This window comes from Setaria viridis, chromosome 5, assembly GCF_005286985.2.
Source record: "Setaria viridis chromosome 5, Setaria_viridis_v4.0, whole genome shotgun sequence".
In the NCBI taxonomy this organism is placed as follows: Eukaryota; Viridiplantae; Streptophyta; class Magnoliopsida; order Poales; family Poaceae; genus Setaria; species Setaria viridis.
In genome coordinates this window covers 8,047,785-8,061,412 of record NC_048267.2, presented here as the reverse complement: position 1 = coordinate 8,061,412, position 13,628 = coordinate 8,047,785, and the positions used below count along the sequence as shown (strand labels likewise).

The window sequence follows — 13,628 nt, the reverse complement described above, 5'->3', positions numbered from 1 at the left end:
GGATTGCCGTGCTTATCGTCGCGGCAAGCTGAGAGAGAGAGAGGGAGGGGTGGTTCGACCGCTGGGCGGTGGGTCCCACGCGCGGGTTCGTTCGGTGTGCGGTCACTGAAAGCGGGGCCCGCTAGCAGCGATCGTGATGTGCGGGCGTGTGGCTCACTGCGCCGCGAGCCTGCGACTGGGGGAAAAGGGGCACTGCGGTAACTTTAGCCAAAAATGGCGCGCCCGGCCCGGCCCGTCGGAAGAATTTTAGGGAAAAAAGAGATACGACAGGAAATTTGGCAAAAAGTTTTTTAGACGCGGCTGAATTTTATTTTTTTAGACGAAGCCCACAGATTAATTTAGAGAATATGAAATAAAAGAACAACAATTACAAGTCATCAGAATCAACCATTAGCCCACACCCACACGACAACCATAAACCACCACAAGGAAGAAACTGCAGCCACTACACTTGCAGTTGACAGCCAACTCACACAAAACAGGTAACTAACTTAGGGAAAGGGTAACAACGATGATGCCTCCAGCAAGGAAACAACATCCGCAAGCACTGTCAACGCCGACCGAAAGCTGGCACAAGGTCTTTCAACCCAAACTCCTCTTAAGATGGAAGAGAAGGCATCACGACAAATGTCCCCGACAAGAAATAAACCTCATTAAGAAGTTGAGTAGAGCGTCAGCCTAAAAAGCACATTCCAGACCATCTCACGCGAGGTTGACGTGGCAACACAAATTACTTTGCCAACATTTATAGTGCAGTTTTCAATGTTTAGCCAACCTAGTTGCGTTTCCGAATCAAGTTCAAATCGGATCTATCATTATATAGTTGCGCCAACGATTTTATCCACCGTGGAACAAGTTGCAACAGTAAAAAAAAGAACAGGTCGGGGTTTAAGCAAATTTTATGCTAGACGATGAATCGAGAACCTTAATTTTGACACTTAAGTTTGATGGTTGTTCCAAATTATAGGTCATTTTGACTTTTCTAGTTTTATAGATATTATTATGCATCTAGATATAGTGTATATAGTGTACGTATACATGTGGAGTAAGCTACGTTGATCAAGCTCAGTCCGTGTATTTATTACCATACCACTCGCGGTCGTCAAATTTCCGGATGCAACATCATCCCCAAACCTTACTCATGGATGCGTGAGATCTTTGAACGATTGTAGAATGTCAGATAAGATGTGTGGCAGACAGAATCACCAGACGTCAACGGGAGAGGCGCGAGAGCTCTACCGTCACCAATCAAAGGACGCGATGAACCTTCGTTGGCCGGACATGTGGTCTGTTCCTCGGTGAAGAAAAATAGCCTAGCAGCTGATGAAAAAATGGTCGGTGACTCGTGTAGGCCTGAGTGCCCGACTCTGACTGACATGAAAAAGGAAGAAACACGACGTCGTGTCTGAAAATCCTGAGATCTCTGAAACATCGCCTGTTTCATGACTAGCAGCAACCAGAGAGATCGCACTGCGTGCCACGGAGGGCGATGACTCGTCCCGGCATGGAGAACCTTCTCCTTAAGGCTTCATTCAGGTCACGGTCGATGATATTAACCTTTCTGTAAATAACATGTGGATGTGGACCACCGGGTGACCTTAGTTTGGTGGAAGGCTGGTATAGCTGCTCACGTGATAACTAAGGCCCGTTTGAATAAGCACCTATCCCATCGGGTATTTTGGATGCTAATTAGAAGTATTAAATGTAGGCTAATTACAAAACTAATTGCACGGATGGAGTCTAATTCACGAGACGAATCTATTAAGCCTAATTAGTCCATGATTTGACAATGTGGTGCTACAGTAACCATTTGCTAATGATGGATTAATTAGGCTTAATAGATTCGTCTCGCAAATTAGCACAGGGGTTCTGCAGTTAGTTTTATAATTAGCTCATGTTTAGTACTCCTAATTAGCATCCGAACATCCGATGTGACGCTGCTAAAGTTTAGCACCTAGTATCCAAACACCCCCTAAGGACAACCACCACGGCATCACTCATCAAAACACCCCGCAACCGCCACGGCATCACTCATCGCATGATGGTCAAAAGCCAGTAAAAAAGAAGAAGCAACTTTTGATTATAGGCGTGTTTAATGGACGAAAGTTAACCTCTTTATGCATTAGCCTATCCAAACTTTAGCCCATCTTCAAAAAATTGCAAAAGCATTAACGGGTGGGGAGAAGCTAATGGGTGTTAATAGCTTGTGAAAAAACAAAAAGGGAGAGAGAAAGGGAGGAGGTGAGTAGATAAAAGGGCAAAAGTGACTTTTCATGAACTTTAGCTCCATCCATTAGCCATGTCTTCGAACGGGAGTACTAATGGATGAAAATACTAAACTTTAGCAATAACACATCCAAACAGACCCTACTGCAACCATGCGAATTACATTGCATAACTAGTGTTGACAGGATGGTTTAATGGAAAAAAAAGCGGTAAGCAAAACCCATTGAATCTTGGAAGTGATGAAATACCGGTAGTTATTGATGGAGCTACCAATTAATAAAGCATATATAAAAACATGCTATTCACGTGGTAACTAATTAAGGACGGAGCTACGCAGCCGGTCTTGCCAACCTTGACGAAAAGCTAGCTGCTACTAACTCCTTTCCTGCGGACAACAAAACAATGACAAGAGGATTGCTCACCCGCGTCCAGTCGTCTTTAAAATTTCGTGGTTACGGTAGGACGGCGAGGCACACGTCCTATCATATCATCAGTTTTTAAGACCAATTGCCATTGAGTTCTAGAAGGAAACGTCGACAAAGCTAAGAGATGCCTAAATCATGGTAGCGAGTGCGGATGTAACCATCATCATAACGAACGCTACCTGGAAAGAAAGGCGAAGGCGCCAATGGCAAAGAGAGTTGGTGGTCAGCGATGAGTTGTTGTGCTCACTCCTGCTATTTCTTCTACAAGTTTTAAAGCACGCAGCCCCTCTCTTTATTTTCCTATCAACCAGTTGACCATTGCGTAGCAAAGATGTTAATCATTCATTATTAGTTTGACCAATCTCAATGCATAGTTTCATAGCACACCATTAATTTTTTTTATTTATTTGACTATTAATCTTTTCTACAAATAGTTATGCAAATAGATGAATTTATAAGTTAAATCTACATTTTTTTTATAATAGGCATTGTGGTACTTACTTTGCTTTATTAAACTAATTCATTAAATAAATATTGTTGTTCAAAGTTTGTTTAAAAAGTCAATGATGCTATAATCTTTTTTATATAAGTTTGAAGTGAGATAAAAAAATATTATAAAGAAATCGATGTGATATATAGCAGCAAGATGGTGTAGGCCCATGTGCCGTAGAAATTTGTACCGCGTTGAACCGAATTCTATGTCAAATCGTCCATCTTGTAGTCTTAGGAGGGGTGTGATTTATAAATCTCGCACCTTCACCGTGAGAATTTTACAAATTTTGCCGGGCAACTTTCTCGATTAAAATAGAAACTTACTCCGTACTTCATCAATCATACTTAATATTAACGAATCATTTTGCTGGGTCTCTAAAACGGGCCGAATCTGCTGAGATGGGACCTGCCGACCTGTGGCCCGTTCCGGAGCGAGTGGGCCTATATTGAAGGCGAGGAACCAAAAGGAGGAGGAGGAGGAGGAGGCAGCACGGGCAAAAGCCGGAAAGCGGAATCACCGAGGCGGAGATGCGCATCGATTCAGCAGCAGCCACGTATGACGCACGCACGAGCGCGATGCCATGCCATCCGCATCCGCCGCTGCTTCGCCGCCCCTTGTTCCGCGCTGCTGTGCCAGGTGCCCACAATACCACCCGCAACCGTGGGATCGTCTGCAGCCGCGTCCCCTGTGGCCAACCTAGCTAAGGCCACCGCCAGAATTCGTTTATGCGCGCAGCAGATGAGCATACGAACATGACGTTTTTTTACTTTCTTTTTTTTGAAATAAAACGTTTCTACTTTATACTAACCTCTTACAAGCTTTAACAATGTGCTAAACTATAGTTTGGTTTAATTTATTCCAAGCTGCATAGGAACTTGGAGAACTTTTGATATGTTTGCCTTATATAAAAAAGATGGTGGCGAATTAGGATACTTCCAGCTATTTTTAGAGATATTGTAACATCAGCTTGGAGCTTGAGGCAATCATACGAGCCATCCATAAGCAAAGATTCGAGTAAGCTTCCTTGGTACACGTAACAATTTAGCTTTTGCCTAAAGATACCAAGACATTTTTTTAGGGGGAAAAAGCTCTAGAAAAACTCGATGGTGGCTGCGGGGTCCACATGTCATCGTGAGTCCTGGCCGGCCGGCCTCATGTGATCACATCAGAGGCCACACACCTCGCCCCGCCTTATATTATCCATCCATCCTGTCTCTTCCGGTCTTCCTCCACAAGAAGCAAAATCCAACCTAGAAGCTCCCCAAGTCCCCATCCAGCCATCCTCTTCCTTCCGAACCCAACACCTCGTCGAGATGGGCCGCAAGTTCTTCGTCGGTGGCAACTGGAAATGCGTAATCGCTCTTCCCCTCCTACCTGCCTGTTTTTCTCGTCGTGGATCGGGTGGGAAGCTTTTGGATTTCTTTTCTGATCCCTTTTCGCGTTCTGTTTGCGGTTGAGCTAGTGATTTTGGGGGATTCGAGGGCGGAAATTGCTAGTGAATTCTACCCATCTCGATTTAGATCGACGTATGGATATTTTTTTTTGTTCTGTCTTGTTTGGGAAGACTGGATGTGTTGCTCCAGGTGCTATCTCTTAAGATCCGGCCAGGAATACAACTGATTTAGTCATTCTCGTACGGAATCAGACAACGTGATGTTGATGGTCTTTGTATGTTTGGACCTAGCTGAAAAGTGCCTGCGTGATTCTTGCAACCCGCCTGTGCTTCGTGCTCAGAACAAACCGTTAAAACCTTGTGTGATGCATGTTTCCAGGAGCGGTTAGAAGTTCGATCTGCCAACTTCTGGAGATCCATATTCATCTGCCACGCAGATCAGCCCCCAATTTACATACTATTCCTCACTGTATCGTTATAAGATCGTGCAATGCTTGTTATAGATATAGCGACTTGAACCTTTATTGTTTTTGTGATGGAGCTCGTAAATTATGGATTTTCTTGTGATGAAACTCGGTAAATTTGAGCTTAGATTGGAGCTTCTTTTGCAAATCGGTTGGTAGTGAAAGAGCCTGTTGCTTTGCCAAATTTCTCATACAAATGACATGCATATCTAGTGAATTGCTTGTTAACTGATTATTGACATGGTCGATCTTCATGCTTGCAGAATGGAACCGCCGATCAGGTTGACAAGATTGTCAAAACTCTGAATGAAGGGCAGGTTCCCCCTCCAGATGTTGTTGGTATGGACTCTTCCCTTTTAGGGGTGACCTTGAACATCGCAGATTTGTGGTACTTCTGAGAAATTTTACTTGTATGATGTACTTAGCTATTTGGAATTGTTGCATTGCAGAGGTTGTTGTCAGCCCTCCTTATGTGTTCCTTCCTGTGGTCAAGAGTCAGCTCCGCCCAGAGTTCCAAGTTGCTGCTCAGAACTGCTGGGTGAAGAAGGGAGGTGCTTTCACTGGTGAAGTCAGGTTAGTCTCTAATTCTCTCCTGGCTGTCCACCCCATATGTTGTATAGCCCTTGTGAGGAAGGATTAATGTTGAATCTGAAATGCAAATTCATGCAGCGTTTACACAAGCACAAGGCTCATGTTCCTTTGACCATTAATGCATGGAGTCTTTTGAATTCACCTTTCAGGCTTTCACTCAATTTTAGTTATTTTCATACTGCTGATGCCATGTTAAGCAGTTTGCATATATAACCTTATTAAGCTGTTTGTACATTGCGCTTCGGTGCATTCCTCATTCAATTTTTGTGTTGGTTGATAAGCAAGCCATTATTGATGCAGTGCTGAGATGCTCGTCAACCTTGGCGTTCCCTGGGTCATTCTTGGACACTCTGAAAGGAGAGCTCTGTTGGGAGAATCAAATGAGGTATGCTCCAGTTCAAATTCAGCATGTCTTTCGTGTCATTTGCATTGTGGTTGTGCTGTTATGCATATTGCCAATCGGACTATGTTACAGTTACTGAGCTGAGACTTGTTCAGTTATTCTTCTTTAATCCTTCCCTTAGACATGAATCTGCGATATATTTGATTATTGATGCACCTGTTCTAAGAATGTTCACATCTAATGGTTCAATCTTCTGCTTGGATGCCAGTTTGTTGGAGACAAAGTCGCCTATGCACTCTCTCAGGGACTAAAGGTCATTGCATGTGTTGGTGAGACCCTTGAGCAGAGGGAAGCTGGATCGACCATGGATGTTGTTGCTGCACAAACAAAAGCAATTGCTGGTACTTCACATTTACATTCAGTCCTGTGATTGTGCATACTCTCTTTTTTATGTATTCACTGTTAGTGTTTTTCATGTGGATTGTTGATTGATTATATCCAAATACTTTTATGTCTATCTCCCAGGCATATAGAACTTCAAAATTATAAAAAAGGTAGCCATACATCTTATGATAAACACTTCGTTTCTAATCTTGTTTTACGCTAATTAGATCCCGGCGTTCAGTTTGGTTAGAAAATGTACTCTTCTAGTTCAGGCATTACTGTTTTTCTCTAGCAGCTGTAGTTCAGAAATTGGTTCCTGTGCCCCCCTGTTGATTGGAAGGATTACGTGTTTATTTTTGCCTGGATTGTTTATTTCATGTTAACTTTGTGCCTTATCTTCAATTTGCCAAGTTAAAAATATTGGTGCCATGTGGAAATTCAGGCTGAAAGGATGTAATGCTTGTTTGTTTTACAGAGAAGATCAAGGACTGGAGCAACGTGGTTGTTGCCTACGAGCCAGTCTGGGCCATTGGAACTGGTAAAGTTGCCACCCCTGATCAGGCTCAGGAAGTAAGTCTCTCTTAACTCTCACAACTCTCTACTGGTTCATACATTTTTCAACATTGGGCTATGCTCTTGCAATTATAAATATCTTCATCTACTACAACGTCGCACAAACACTCAGATTTGCATTATCTTTGCAGGTGCACGCATCCCTGAGAGATTGGCTAAAGATCAACGTCAGCCCTGAGGTGTCCGAATCTACCAGGATCATCTACGGAGGTATACACTTCTCGAGCAGTTGCCTTACAAATGTGCACCAGCTGCTAAATCTTTTTGGTACATGATTATTTGTGCTCTTCTTCCTACAGGCTCTGTGACTGCTGCAAACTGCAAAGAGCTGGCAGCAAAGCCCGATGTTGACGGTTTCCTCGTCGGTGGTGCTTCTTTGAAGGTAACGAAAAATCCTGGAAGACAGCTGATGTCCTGTTAATTTGTAAACCAAAGACTGCAACAAAATGATGGTGTCTGGCCTTATCAACATCCTCTGTTACTGACTGTTTCTTATCCCCTATCTTGTCTGCAGCCTGAGTTCATCGACATCATCAACTCGGCCACCGTGAAGTCCGCCTAAGATGTGTCCCCGACCCTTCCACCCCTGACGCGGAGATCCGCTGAACAGGAACAGAATTGTTTTCTGTGCTATGTAGCTTTTTCTGAGGCCACAGCTTGAGCTTGCTAATAATGTTTACTACCTCTGGACATATCAATAATGGTTTTTTTTTGTTAGCCCCCTTTTGTGGTGAGTCACATTACACCAGATTCGATGCTGTTTTTCTACATGGACCTTTAGGTTGCTGAATCGTTAGGCTTGTTTTGATTGCATTATCCTAATGTTGTTGGGTGGATGCCGGCTATCCAGCCAAATGCTCTGGCCACGTTAGTAGTGACTCCGTTTGGAACTTTGCATTATCTGTGTCTTTTGTGTTTAATGAGGGCGGATTAGCCGGGCCTGTGAATGCAACGGGTCAGCTAATCTTTGCACGGAGGCAGCAAAGCAGTTGTATGGCACGCTCATCGTTTCACTAAGGCCACGCTCATCGTTTCACCAGCCTTAAAGGTTAGTTTCAGTGGGGTTTTATGGTATTAAATTCTAGGTTTCATGGGCATTAAATCTGTTATATCAGCAATTTTGCTGACTTGGCAATTTGTCAATCTAATTATGAGGAGAGATGGCAATGAGAGATGAAAGGGGAGTTTTATCCTCATGAAACCGTCCAAATCTGTTATATCAGCCGTTTTGCTGACTTGGCAATCTAATTATGAGGAGAGATGAAAGGGGAGTTTTATCCTTATGAAACTAGAATGTTATAGTTTCATCGCTCGCAGGTTATCTATGAAACTGTGTTCTGAAAGTGATAATTTGATTTCATTGATGACATAACAGTATTGGTATGAAACCCTACACTGTCCTAGGACTAGGATTCTTTTCCACGCCTGCGATGATTGGGACGCAGCGTCAGAATTGTACCATGATGGAATGATGCGTTCATTATTGGCCGATCAAACAAAACATTTTGTAGGCACATCTAAGGGGATTAGCGATGCTGCCCTAGCCAATGCACTTTCGGAGAAATGAAAGAGTATCTGTACCTTGAGCTGATTGGCAGGATCAGATTAGGGTGATGATGCATGAAGCCTTACATTTGACGGGGGAAGTGCTAGCTTTTTTGAATTTTTGAACCTATACTATGTTTTGCAATCTTTTCCACAATACAATTCAACAATCTGAAAAGGAAACTGACCCTGGGAATTGTTGGGTTAAAAAAAAAGAAAGAAAGAGTGCCGGTCACTTCAGAATTATCATGTTTTTAACGAATGAAATAGGAAACCAAACCATATTATTCAAGGTTCAAATTTTGCCTAAAATATTGGTACAGTAAAATATTGGTACAGTAAGACCAGTCTCGATGGGAAGTTTTATGGCATTAAATTTAATATCACATCAGCAAAATTGCTGACTTGGTAAGATAATTAATAGAGGAAGTTTCATCAAACGAGGAAGGAGTTCTAGTAAAATTTATATAGCACAGTTACGTAGTTCAGGTAAATGTGCAATGAAATTGTGCTGTGACTGGCCTAACAAATCGAGAGAGAAAATGTGAGAGGAGAGGAGAGACCCCTCATCAAAGTCTCCTCGGTAACAGATCCCGTCACGGGCATAAATTCTCAGCCCCTCGGTAAGCAAGCAAACTCCTCCCCGAGCGAGCGTTGGCGTCAACCGCTGGTGAATTTAAGCCGGTCATGCGTCGCATGGGCCAGAGATTTCCGTTGCCCGCACGGGAAGCGTGACGCGCGCGACGCCGACGCCGACGCGTCCCCCCGGCTTCACCGCCACCGTTGCCTACCGCGCGCGCCTCCATCCCACCAGCCTCCTCCTTTTTCTTGACGGGGAGACGCATAAATGAGCTCGCCGACGCCATTACGCCCCACCGCCGCCGCCGGCGGCGCCAGGAGTTACCCCACCTCGCTCCAGCACCGGCGGCGGGGGAGGCCGGGCGCGGGCGCCGCGGGTTTAAGAAGGCCGCGGGTGCGCCGGTGCAAGATGAAGCTCATGTACTTCCTCATGGACCGGGAGGAGCAGCGCGAGAAGCGCCTCGAGCTCGAGTTCGAGGTCGGTCAGGCCGGCTGCTGCAGAGCACTGACACTGACATGCGCGTGCACGCGCGATGGATGATCGGCGAGCGCCGCCGCTCGACGTTTCAGAGCTGATGAACGCTGTGGGCCTTTGCTGTGTGCAGGTGTCGGAGCTGGAGACGGTGCTGGAGAAGGAGCAGCGGCTGGGCAGGGTCCTCCAGTGCTCGCTGCAGGGGCGCGTCGTCTGCCATTGCTGCCTCTCCACACTCGTTCCCACCAATGTGAGTACCTCTCTGCTCACCTTCCGATCGTCCGATCATCTCTGTTTGATGGGCTGCTAAATGTTCAGTTCCGTCAGTCTAAGTATCTGACACTCAGTGTAAGCTCATGGATTATTGCCATCCCCCATCCGTAGATTGAACTGATGTCCGCACGAGTACCATTCGAGCAAATTCTGCCTTGCAGCTTCCGATATGTTCTTCTTTCATGTTACCTTATTACCGTTGGTAGCTTACATTATCTGTAAACGATACTACAATAGGATACACTTGATAGTTCAGATTATGTAGCAATACTACAATAGGGCACACTTTGCATATGTCTGGAGCTGTGCTTAAAAAGTTGAAGCTGTTCAGTCTGAAGTCTGGACGACGACGAACAAGCATGATTGCCAGCGTACCATCACTGCAGCCGCAGCAGCAGAGGAATTGCCATCATAGCATGCATTTCACTTCACCGCAGCATCTGAACTGAAAGATCACACACGTGACGCTGTCACCCTCGTACAGATGTCTGCAAATCCTGCACCCAATAAGATCACCTACGGTAACATCACGCACGCAGTAGTAGTAACAGTAACAGAGAGCACGGCCATTTTCCTGATCTCCATTCCACGGGCCCAAGATCTCATCAGGGTCCCCGTACCCCGGGTGTGAGAGCAACGCCAGGTGCGGGTACAGTATGTCCTTTGGATTCCTGCCTCCGTTCCTGTCTCATCCGATGTCACCTGGCTCTGACCTCTGAACGAAGGACGCGGAAGTACTGTGTCCGATCTGGAGCGTCGCCGTTTCGAGTCGCCTGCGGACAATCGCTGCCTCCTACCTCTTATCTACCAGATCTGCTGGTTTCCTTGGATCCTGCATTATTGTACCTCCATTAGCTGACCAATGATCAGTGCCTTCCATGGCATGGTATCAGTACGATCGATCTCACGAAGTATTTAACCATGTCAGCATCAGCTGTAAAATTCTTCTTCTGTCGGTAACTCTGTGCTTCTGTGTGCTCATCATGCCAATGGCTGGAAGCCTGGAACCTGACCAAAATGCCTGTCTGCTGAACGTGTTCGCTGACTGACATGAATTTTTCACTTGCTTTGTTCGCACTGGTGTATGTAGGTTAGGGGCCTGCTTGGGGAGCTGGCGATGGTGGAGGACGAGATATTCTACCTGGAGAAGAAGGTCGAGGACCTGCGGCTGCGCCTGCGCCGGGAGCAGAGGTGGACGGACCAGTGCATCCAGCAGCAGCAGCAGCAGAGCTGGCCGCAGAGCCGCCAGCCCCGGCACTCCGTGTCCAGGAGAGAGCTCCAGCTCCAGGGTGCCCAGCAGCTGCCGAAGCTGCCCTGCCCAAGCAGCGACGAAGCTCTCGAATGCGAGAGCAAGGCTTCTGTTGGATCCGCCTCCGCCAAAGGTATGAAATGTTCAGCAAAAACACGTGCGAGTTCAGAGTTCATATGTTCTTTTTTTGTTGCTGCTTGATCATCATGATATTTTAATTAGGAGATGAAATGGAGCATGTCACTGCAAGGAGAAGCAGCCACTGCAAGCCGTCGGAGACGACGCCGACGCCTCCGGAGAGGAAGGTCTGCCTGAGCAGCCCGAACAAGCTGTCGGAGGAGCTGATCAGGCTGATGGTGACCATCTTCCAAAAGCTGAACAAGGCGGGGGACGCGGGGGAGCTGGAGCTGGGCGGCGCGTCGAAGCTCAACATCTCCTGCATCGGGCCTCGGAGCCTCGTCCCCAGGGTCGCCGTGACCGGCGCCGCCGCCGCGATGAGCCCGCTCAAGAACCGGAGGGCGTCGGCGACGGCGAAGGCCGGACATGGCGCGGATAAGGAGACTGCCGCTGCCGGTGCCGGGTGCCACAGGAGGTTCGTCGAGTTCACGAGGGCGTCCGTCGACGTCAGCCGCATATCGCTGTGCCTCGTCGACATCAAGAACCTGAGGTGAGGCTTCCCGTTTGGGCGTGTTGTTGTTCAACGGTCAGGGGAAGCTTCAGGTCTGAATGATAGCGTTTGTTTTGCGTGTGCGTTCTCTTACAGGGGATTGATGCAAAAGCTTTGCACCGCCGATCCGAGCCTTCTGACGAACAAGCAGAAGCTGGCGTTCTGGATCAACATCTACAACTTCTGCGTGATGCATGTACTGTAAGCTGCCCTTTAATTGCATCTCCAGGCATAGAACAATTGCTCGAAAGCAACAATGCTGATTCAGGACAGGTTATTCCGGCATGATTTCAGGCGTTTCTTCAGCACGGTTTACCTCCATCCCCGGAAAAGCTTGTTGCGCTGCTGAATCAGGTGTAGCGTTTCTTTCCACATTGCTGACAAAAAATTTGATGATTCAGATCGAATTCCGTCATCTTTACGCACATTGCTAACAGAAACTGGCATTCAGGCTTCAGTGAACGTCGGAGGAACAGTGCTGAATGTCCTGTCGATCGAGCACCTCATCCTGAGGCACTCTCCCGAAGGCAAGCAGGTATGCAAGATTAGGTTTACACCATCCAACCATAAACTTTCTTGCAGGAATAGGATGCTACTACATCATTTCCCTTCATTAAATTCTTAACAACAAGGTTATCTGATATTCTGATGATGATGATAAGGGGATCATGGACGAAGGACAGAGGGATCTTCTGCACTTGTACGGCCTCGGGTACCCTGAACCCAACGTCGTCTTCGCGCTGTGCAGAGGCAGCCGCTCCTCGCCGGCGGTGCGTATGCCGATCAGTCACTGCCAGAGCTCCTCCTACATACTGGCATTTTTTTTTCTCTGCTCCACAGACTGACACTGACCTCACGTGCGCGGCCGCTGCAGCTGCGCGTGTACACGGCGGAGGACGTGTCGAACGAGCTGGAGCGCGCCAAGGTGGAGTACCTGGAGGCGGCGGTGCGCGTCGCCGGCGGCCGGAGGCAGCGCGCCGTCGTGGTGCCCAAGCTGCTGCACTGGCACATGCGGGACTTCGCCGACGACGACGCGTCCCTGCTGGAGTGGGTGCACAGCCAGCTGCCCCGGGCGTCGGGCCCGCTCCGGCGGGCCATCAGGGAGGTCCTGGGCGCTAGCGGCGGCGGCAGGGGCACGGTGGGGACTCCGGCGCCGGCGGCCAAGATGGTGGAGGTCGAGCCGTACGACGCCGAGTTCTGCTACCTGCTGCCCGTCTGGTGAGCGAGCGTCCGTGCATTGGTCGTCTCGGTCGATCGCTCGAAGGCTCGAAGCCGCTGCGTGCTAATTTTTTGCCGTGTTCTCTGGTCGAGGTGTGATTTGCACCAGCATCTGGTCAGTGAAAGGTGACAGTGTTGTCAAGCCGTGAACTACTACCGTGTGGCACAATGTAAATTGTTGGGGTTGAGCCGTTGGAGTTTGGTCCCGTAGAGTTTCGGAAAAAAAAAAGAGTTTGGTCCCGTACAGGGAAAAAATCAATAAAAAGGAACACAATAGTACCTTATTAATAAAATATTTTCATTTCAGTATGAAATATCTTTAGATTTTTTTATGGTCTCGCTAGCTCCTGAACGTCTGACGCACCGATTTAACCATTAAATAAATAAAAAAACGTCTGCACCCTACTCCCGTCGCGATCCAAAAGCAAAAGCAGAAGAAAACCTTCCAGCGTCCGAGTGAGGTCCATGAGCTACCCAACGGCGAGCTGCCCAACGGCAGTGGAGCGTATTGCTGCTCCGGTTGCGAGCTGCTCCCGCAAATATTTGTTCCTACGTATATTGCAATATCAAATCATTACGAGGCCAACATGTACCCCCAAAATCAACTGCTAAAATACTCTCCGTTGCAAACCAAAACACGTACTCCTTCTGTCCCAAATTACTATTCGTTTTAACTTTTCTACGTACATAACTTTTATTATGTACGTAGATATAATCTTAAAGGTTACATATT

At 47.0% G+C, this 13,628-nt stretch overlaps 2 protein-coding genes across 2 annotated transcripts; both read left to right on the top strand.

Annotated features, from left to right (window-relative positions):
- The first annotated feature begins 4,335 nt into the window (after positions 1–4,335).
- LOC117857273 (triosephosphate isomerase, cytosolic) lies at positions 4,336–7,682 on the top strand. Its single transcript, XM_034739858.2, has 9 exons — positions 4,336–4,496; positions 5,265–5,340; positions 5,451–5,574; positions 5,893–5,977; positions 6,204–6,336; positions 6,795–6,889; positions 7,024–7,102; positions 7,192–7,274; positions 7,407–7,682. The coding sequence occupies exons 1-9, from the start codon at positions 4,458–4,460 to the stop codon at positions 7,452–7,454; spliced, it is 762 nt and encodes a 253-aa protein (XP_034595749.1). The 5' UTR covers positions 4,336–4,457; the 3' UTR covers positions 7,455–7,682.
- A 1,191-nt stretch (positions 7,683–8,873) lies between these two features.
- LOC117857272 (uncharacterized) lies at positions 8,874–13,201 on the top strand. Its single transcript, XM_034739856.2, has 9 exons — positions 8,874–9,494; positions 9,622–9,738; positions 10,852–11,143; positions 11,233–11,677; positions 11,774–11,873; positions 11,972–12,031; positions 12,129–12,212; positions 12,340–12,447; positions 12,552–13,201. Exons 1-9 carry the CDS (start codon positions 9,285–9,287, stop codon positions 12,897–12,899), a joined length of 1,764 nt encoding a protein of 587 aa, XP_034595747.1. The 5' UTR covers positions 8,874–9,284; the 3' UTR covers positions 12,900–13,201.
- Positions 13,202–13,628: the final 427 nt, after the last annotated feature.

Coding starts and splice junctions, on each gene's coding strand:
- LOC117857272 (XM_034739856.2), top strand. CDS start 9,285: ATGAGCTCGCCGACGCCATTACGCCCCACCGCCGCCGCCGGCGGCGCC. Junction 12,032..12,128: donor TTGTTGCGCTGCTGAATCAG/GTGTAGCGTTTC, acceptor ACTGGCATTCAG/GCTTCAGTGAACGTCGGAGG. Junction 12,448..12,551: donor GCAGCCGCTCCTCGCCGGCG/GTGCGTATGCCG, acceptor CGGCCGCTGCAG/CTGCGCGTGTACACGGCGGA.
- LOC117857273 (XM_034739858.2), top strand. CDS start 4,458: ATGGGCCGCAAGTTCTTCGTCGGTGGCAACTGGAAATGC. Junction 4,497..5,264: donor TCGGTGGCAACTGGAAATGC/GTAATCGCTCTT, acceptor TCATGCTTGCAG/AATGGAACCGCCGATCAGGT. Junction 6,337..6,794: donor ACAAACAAAAGCAATTGCTG/GTACTTCACATT, acceptor TTTGTTTTACAG/AGAAGATCAAGGACTGGAGC.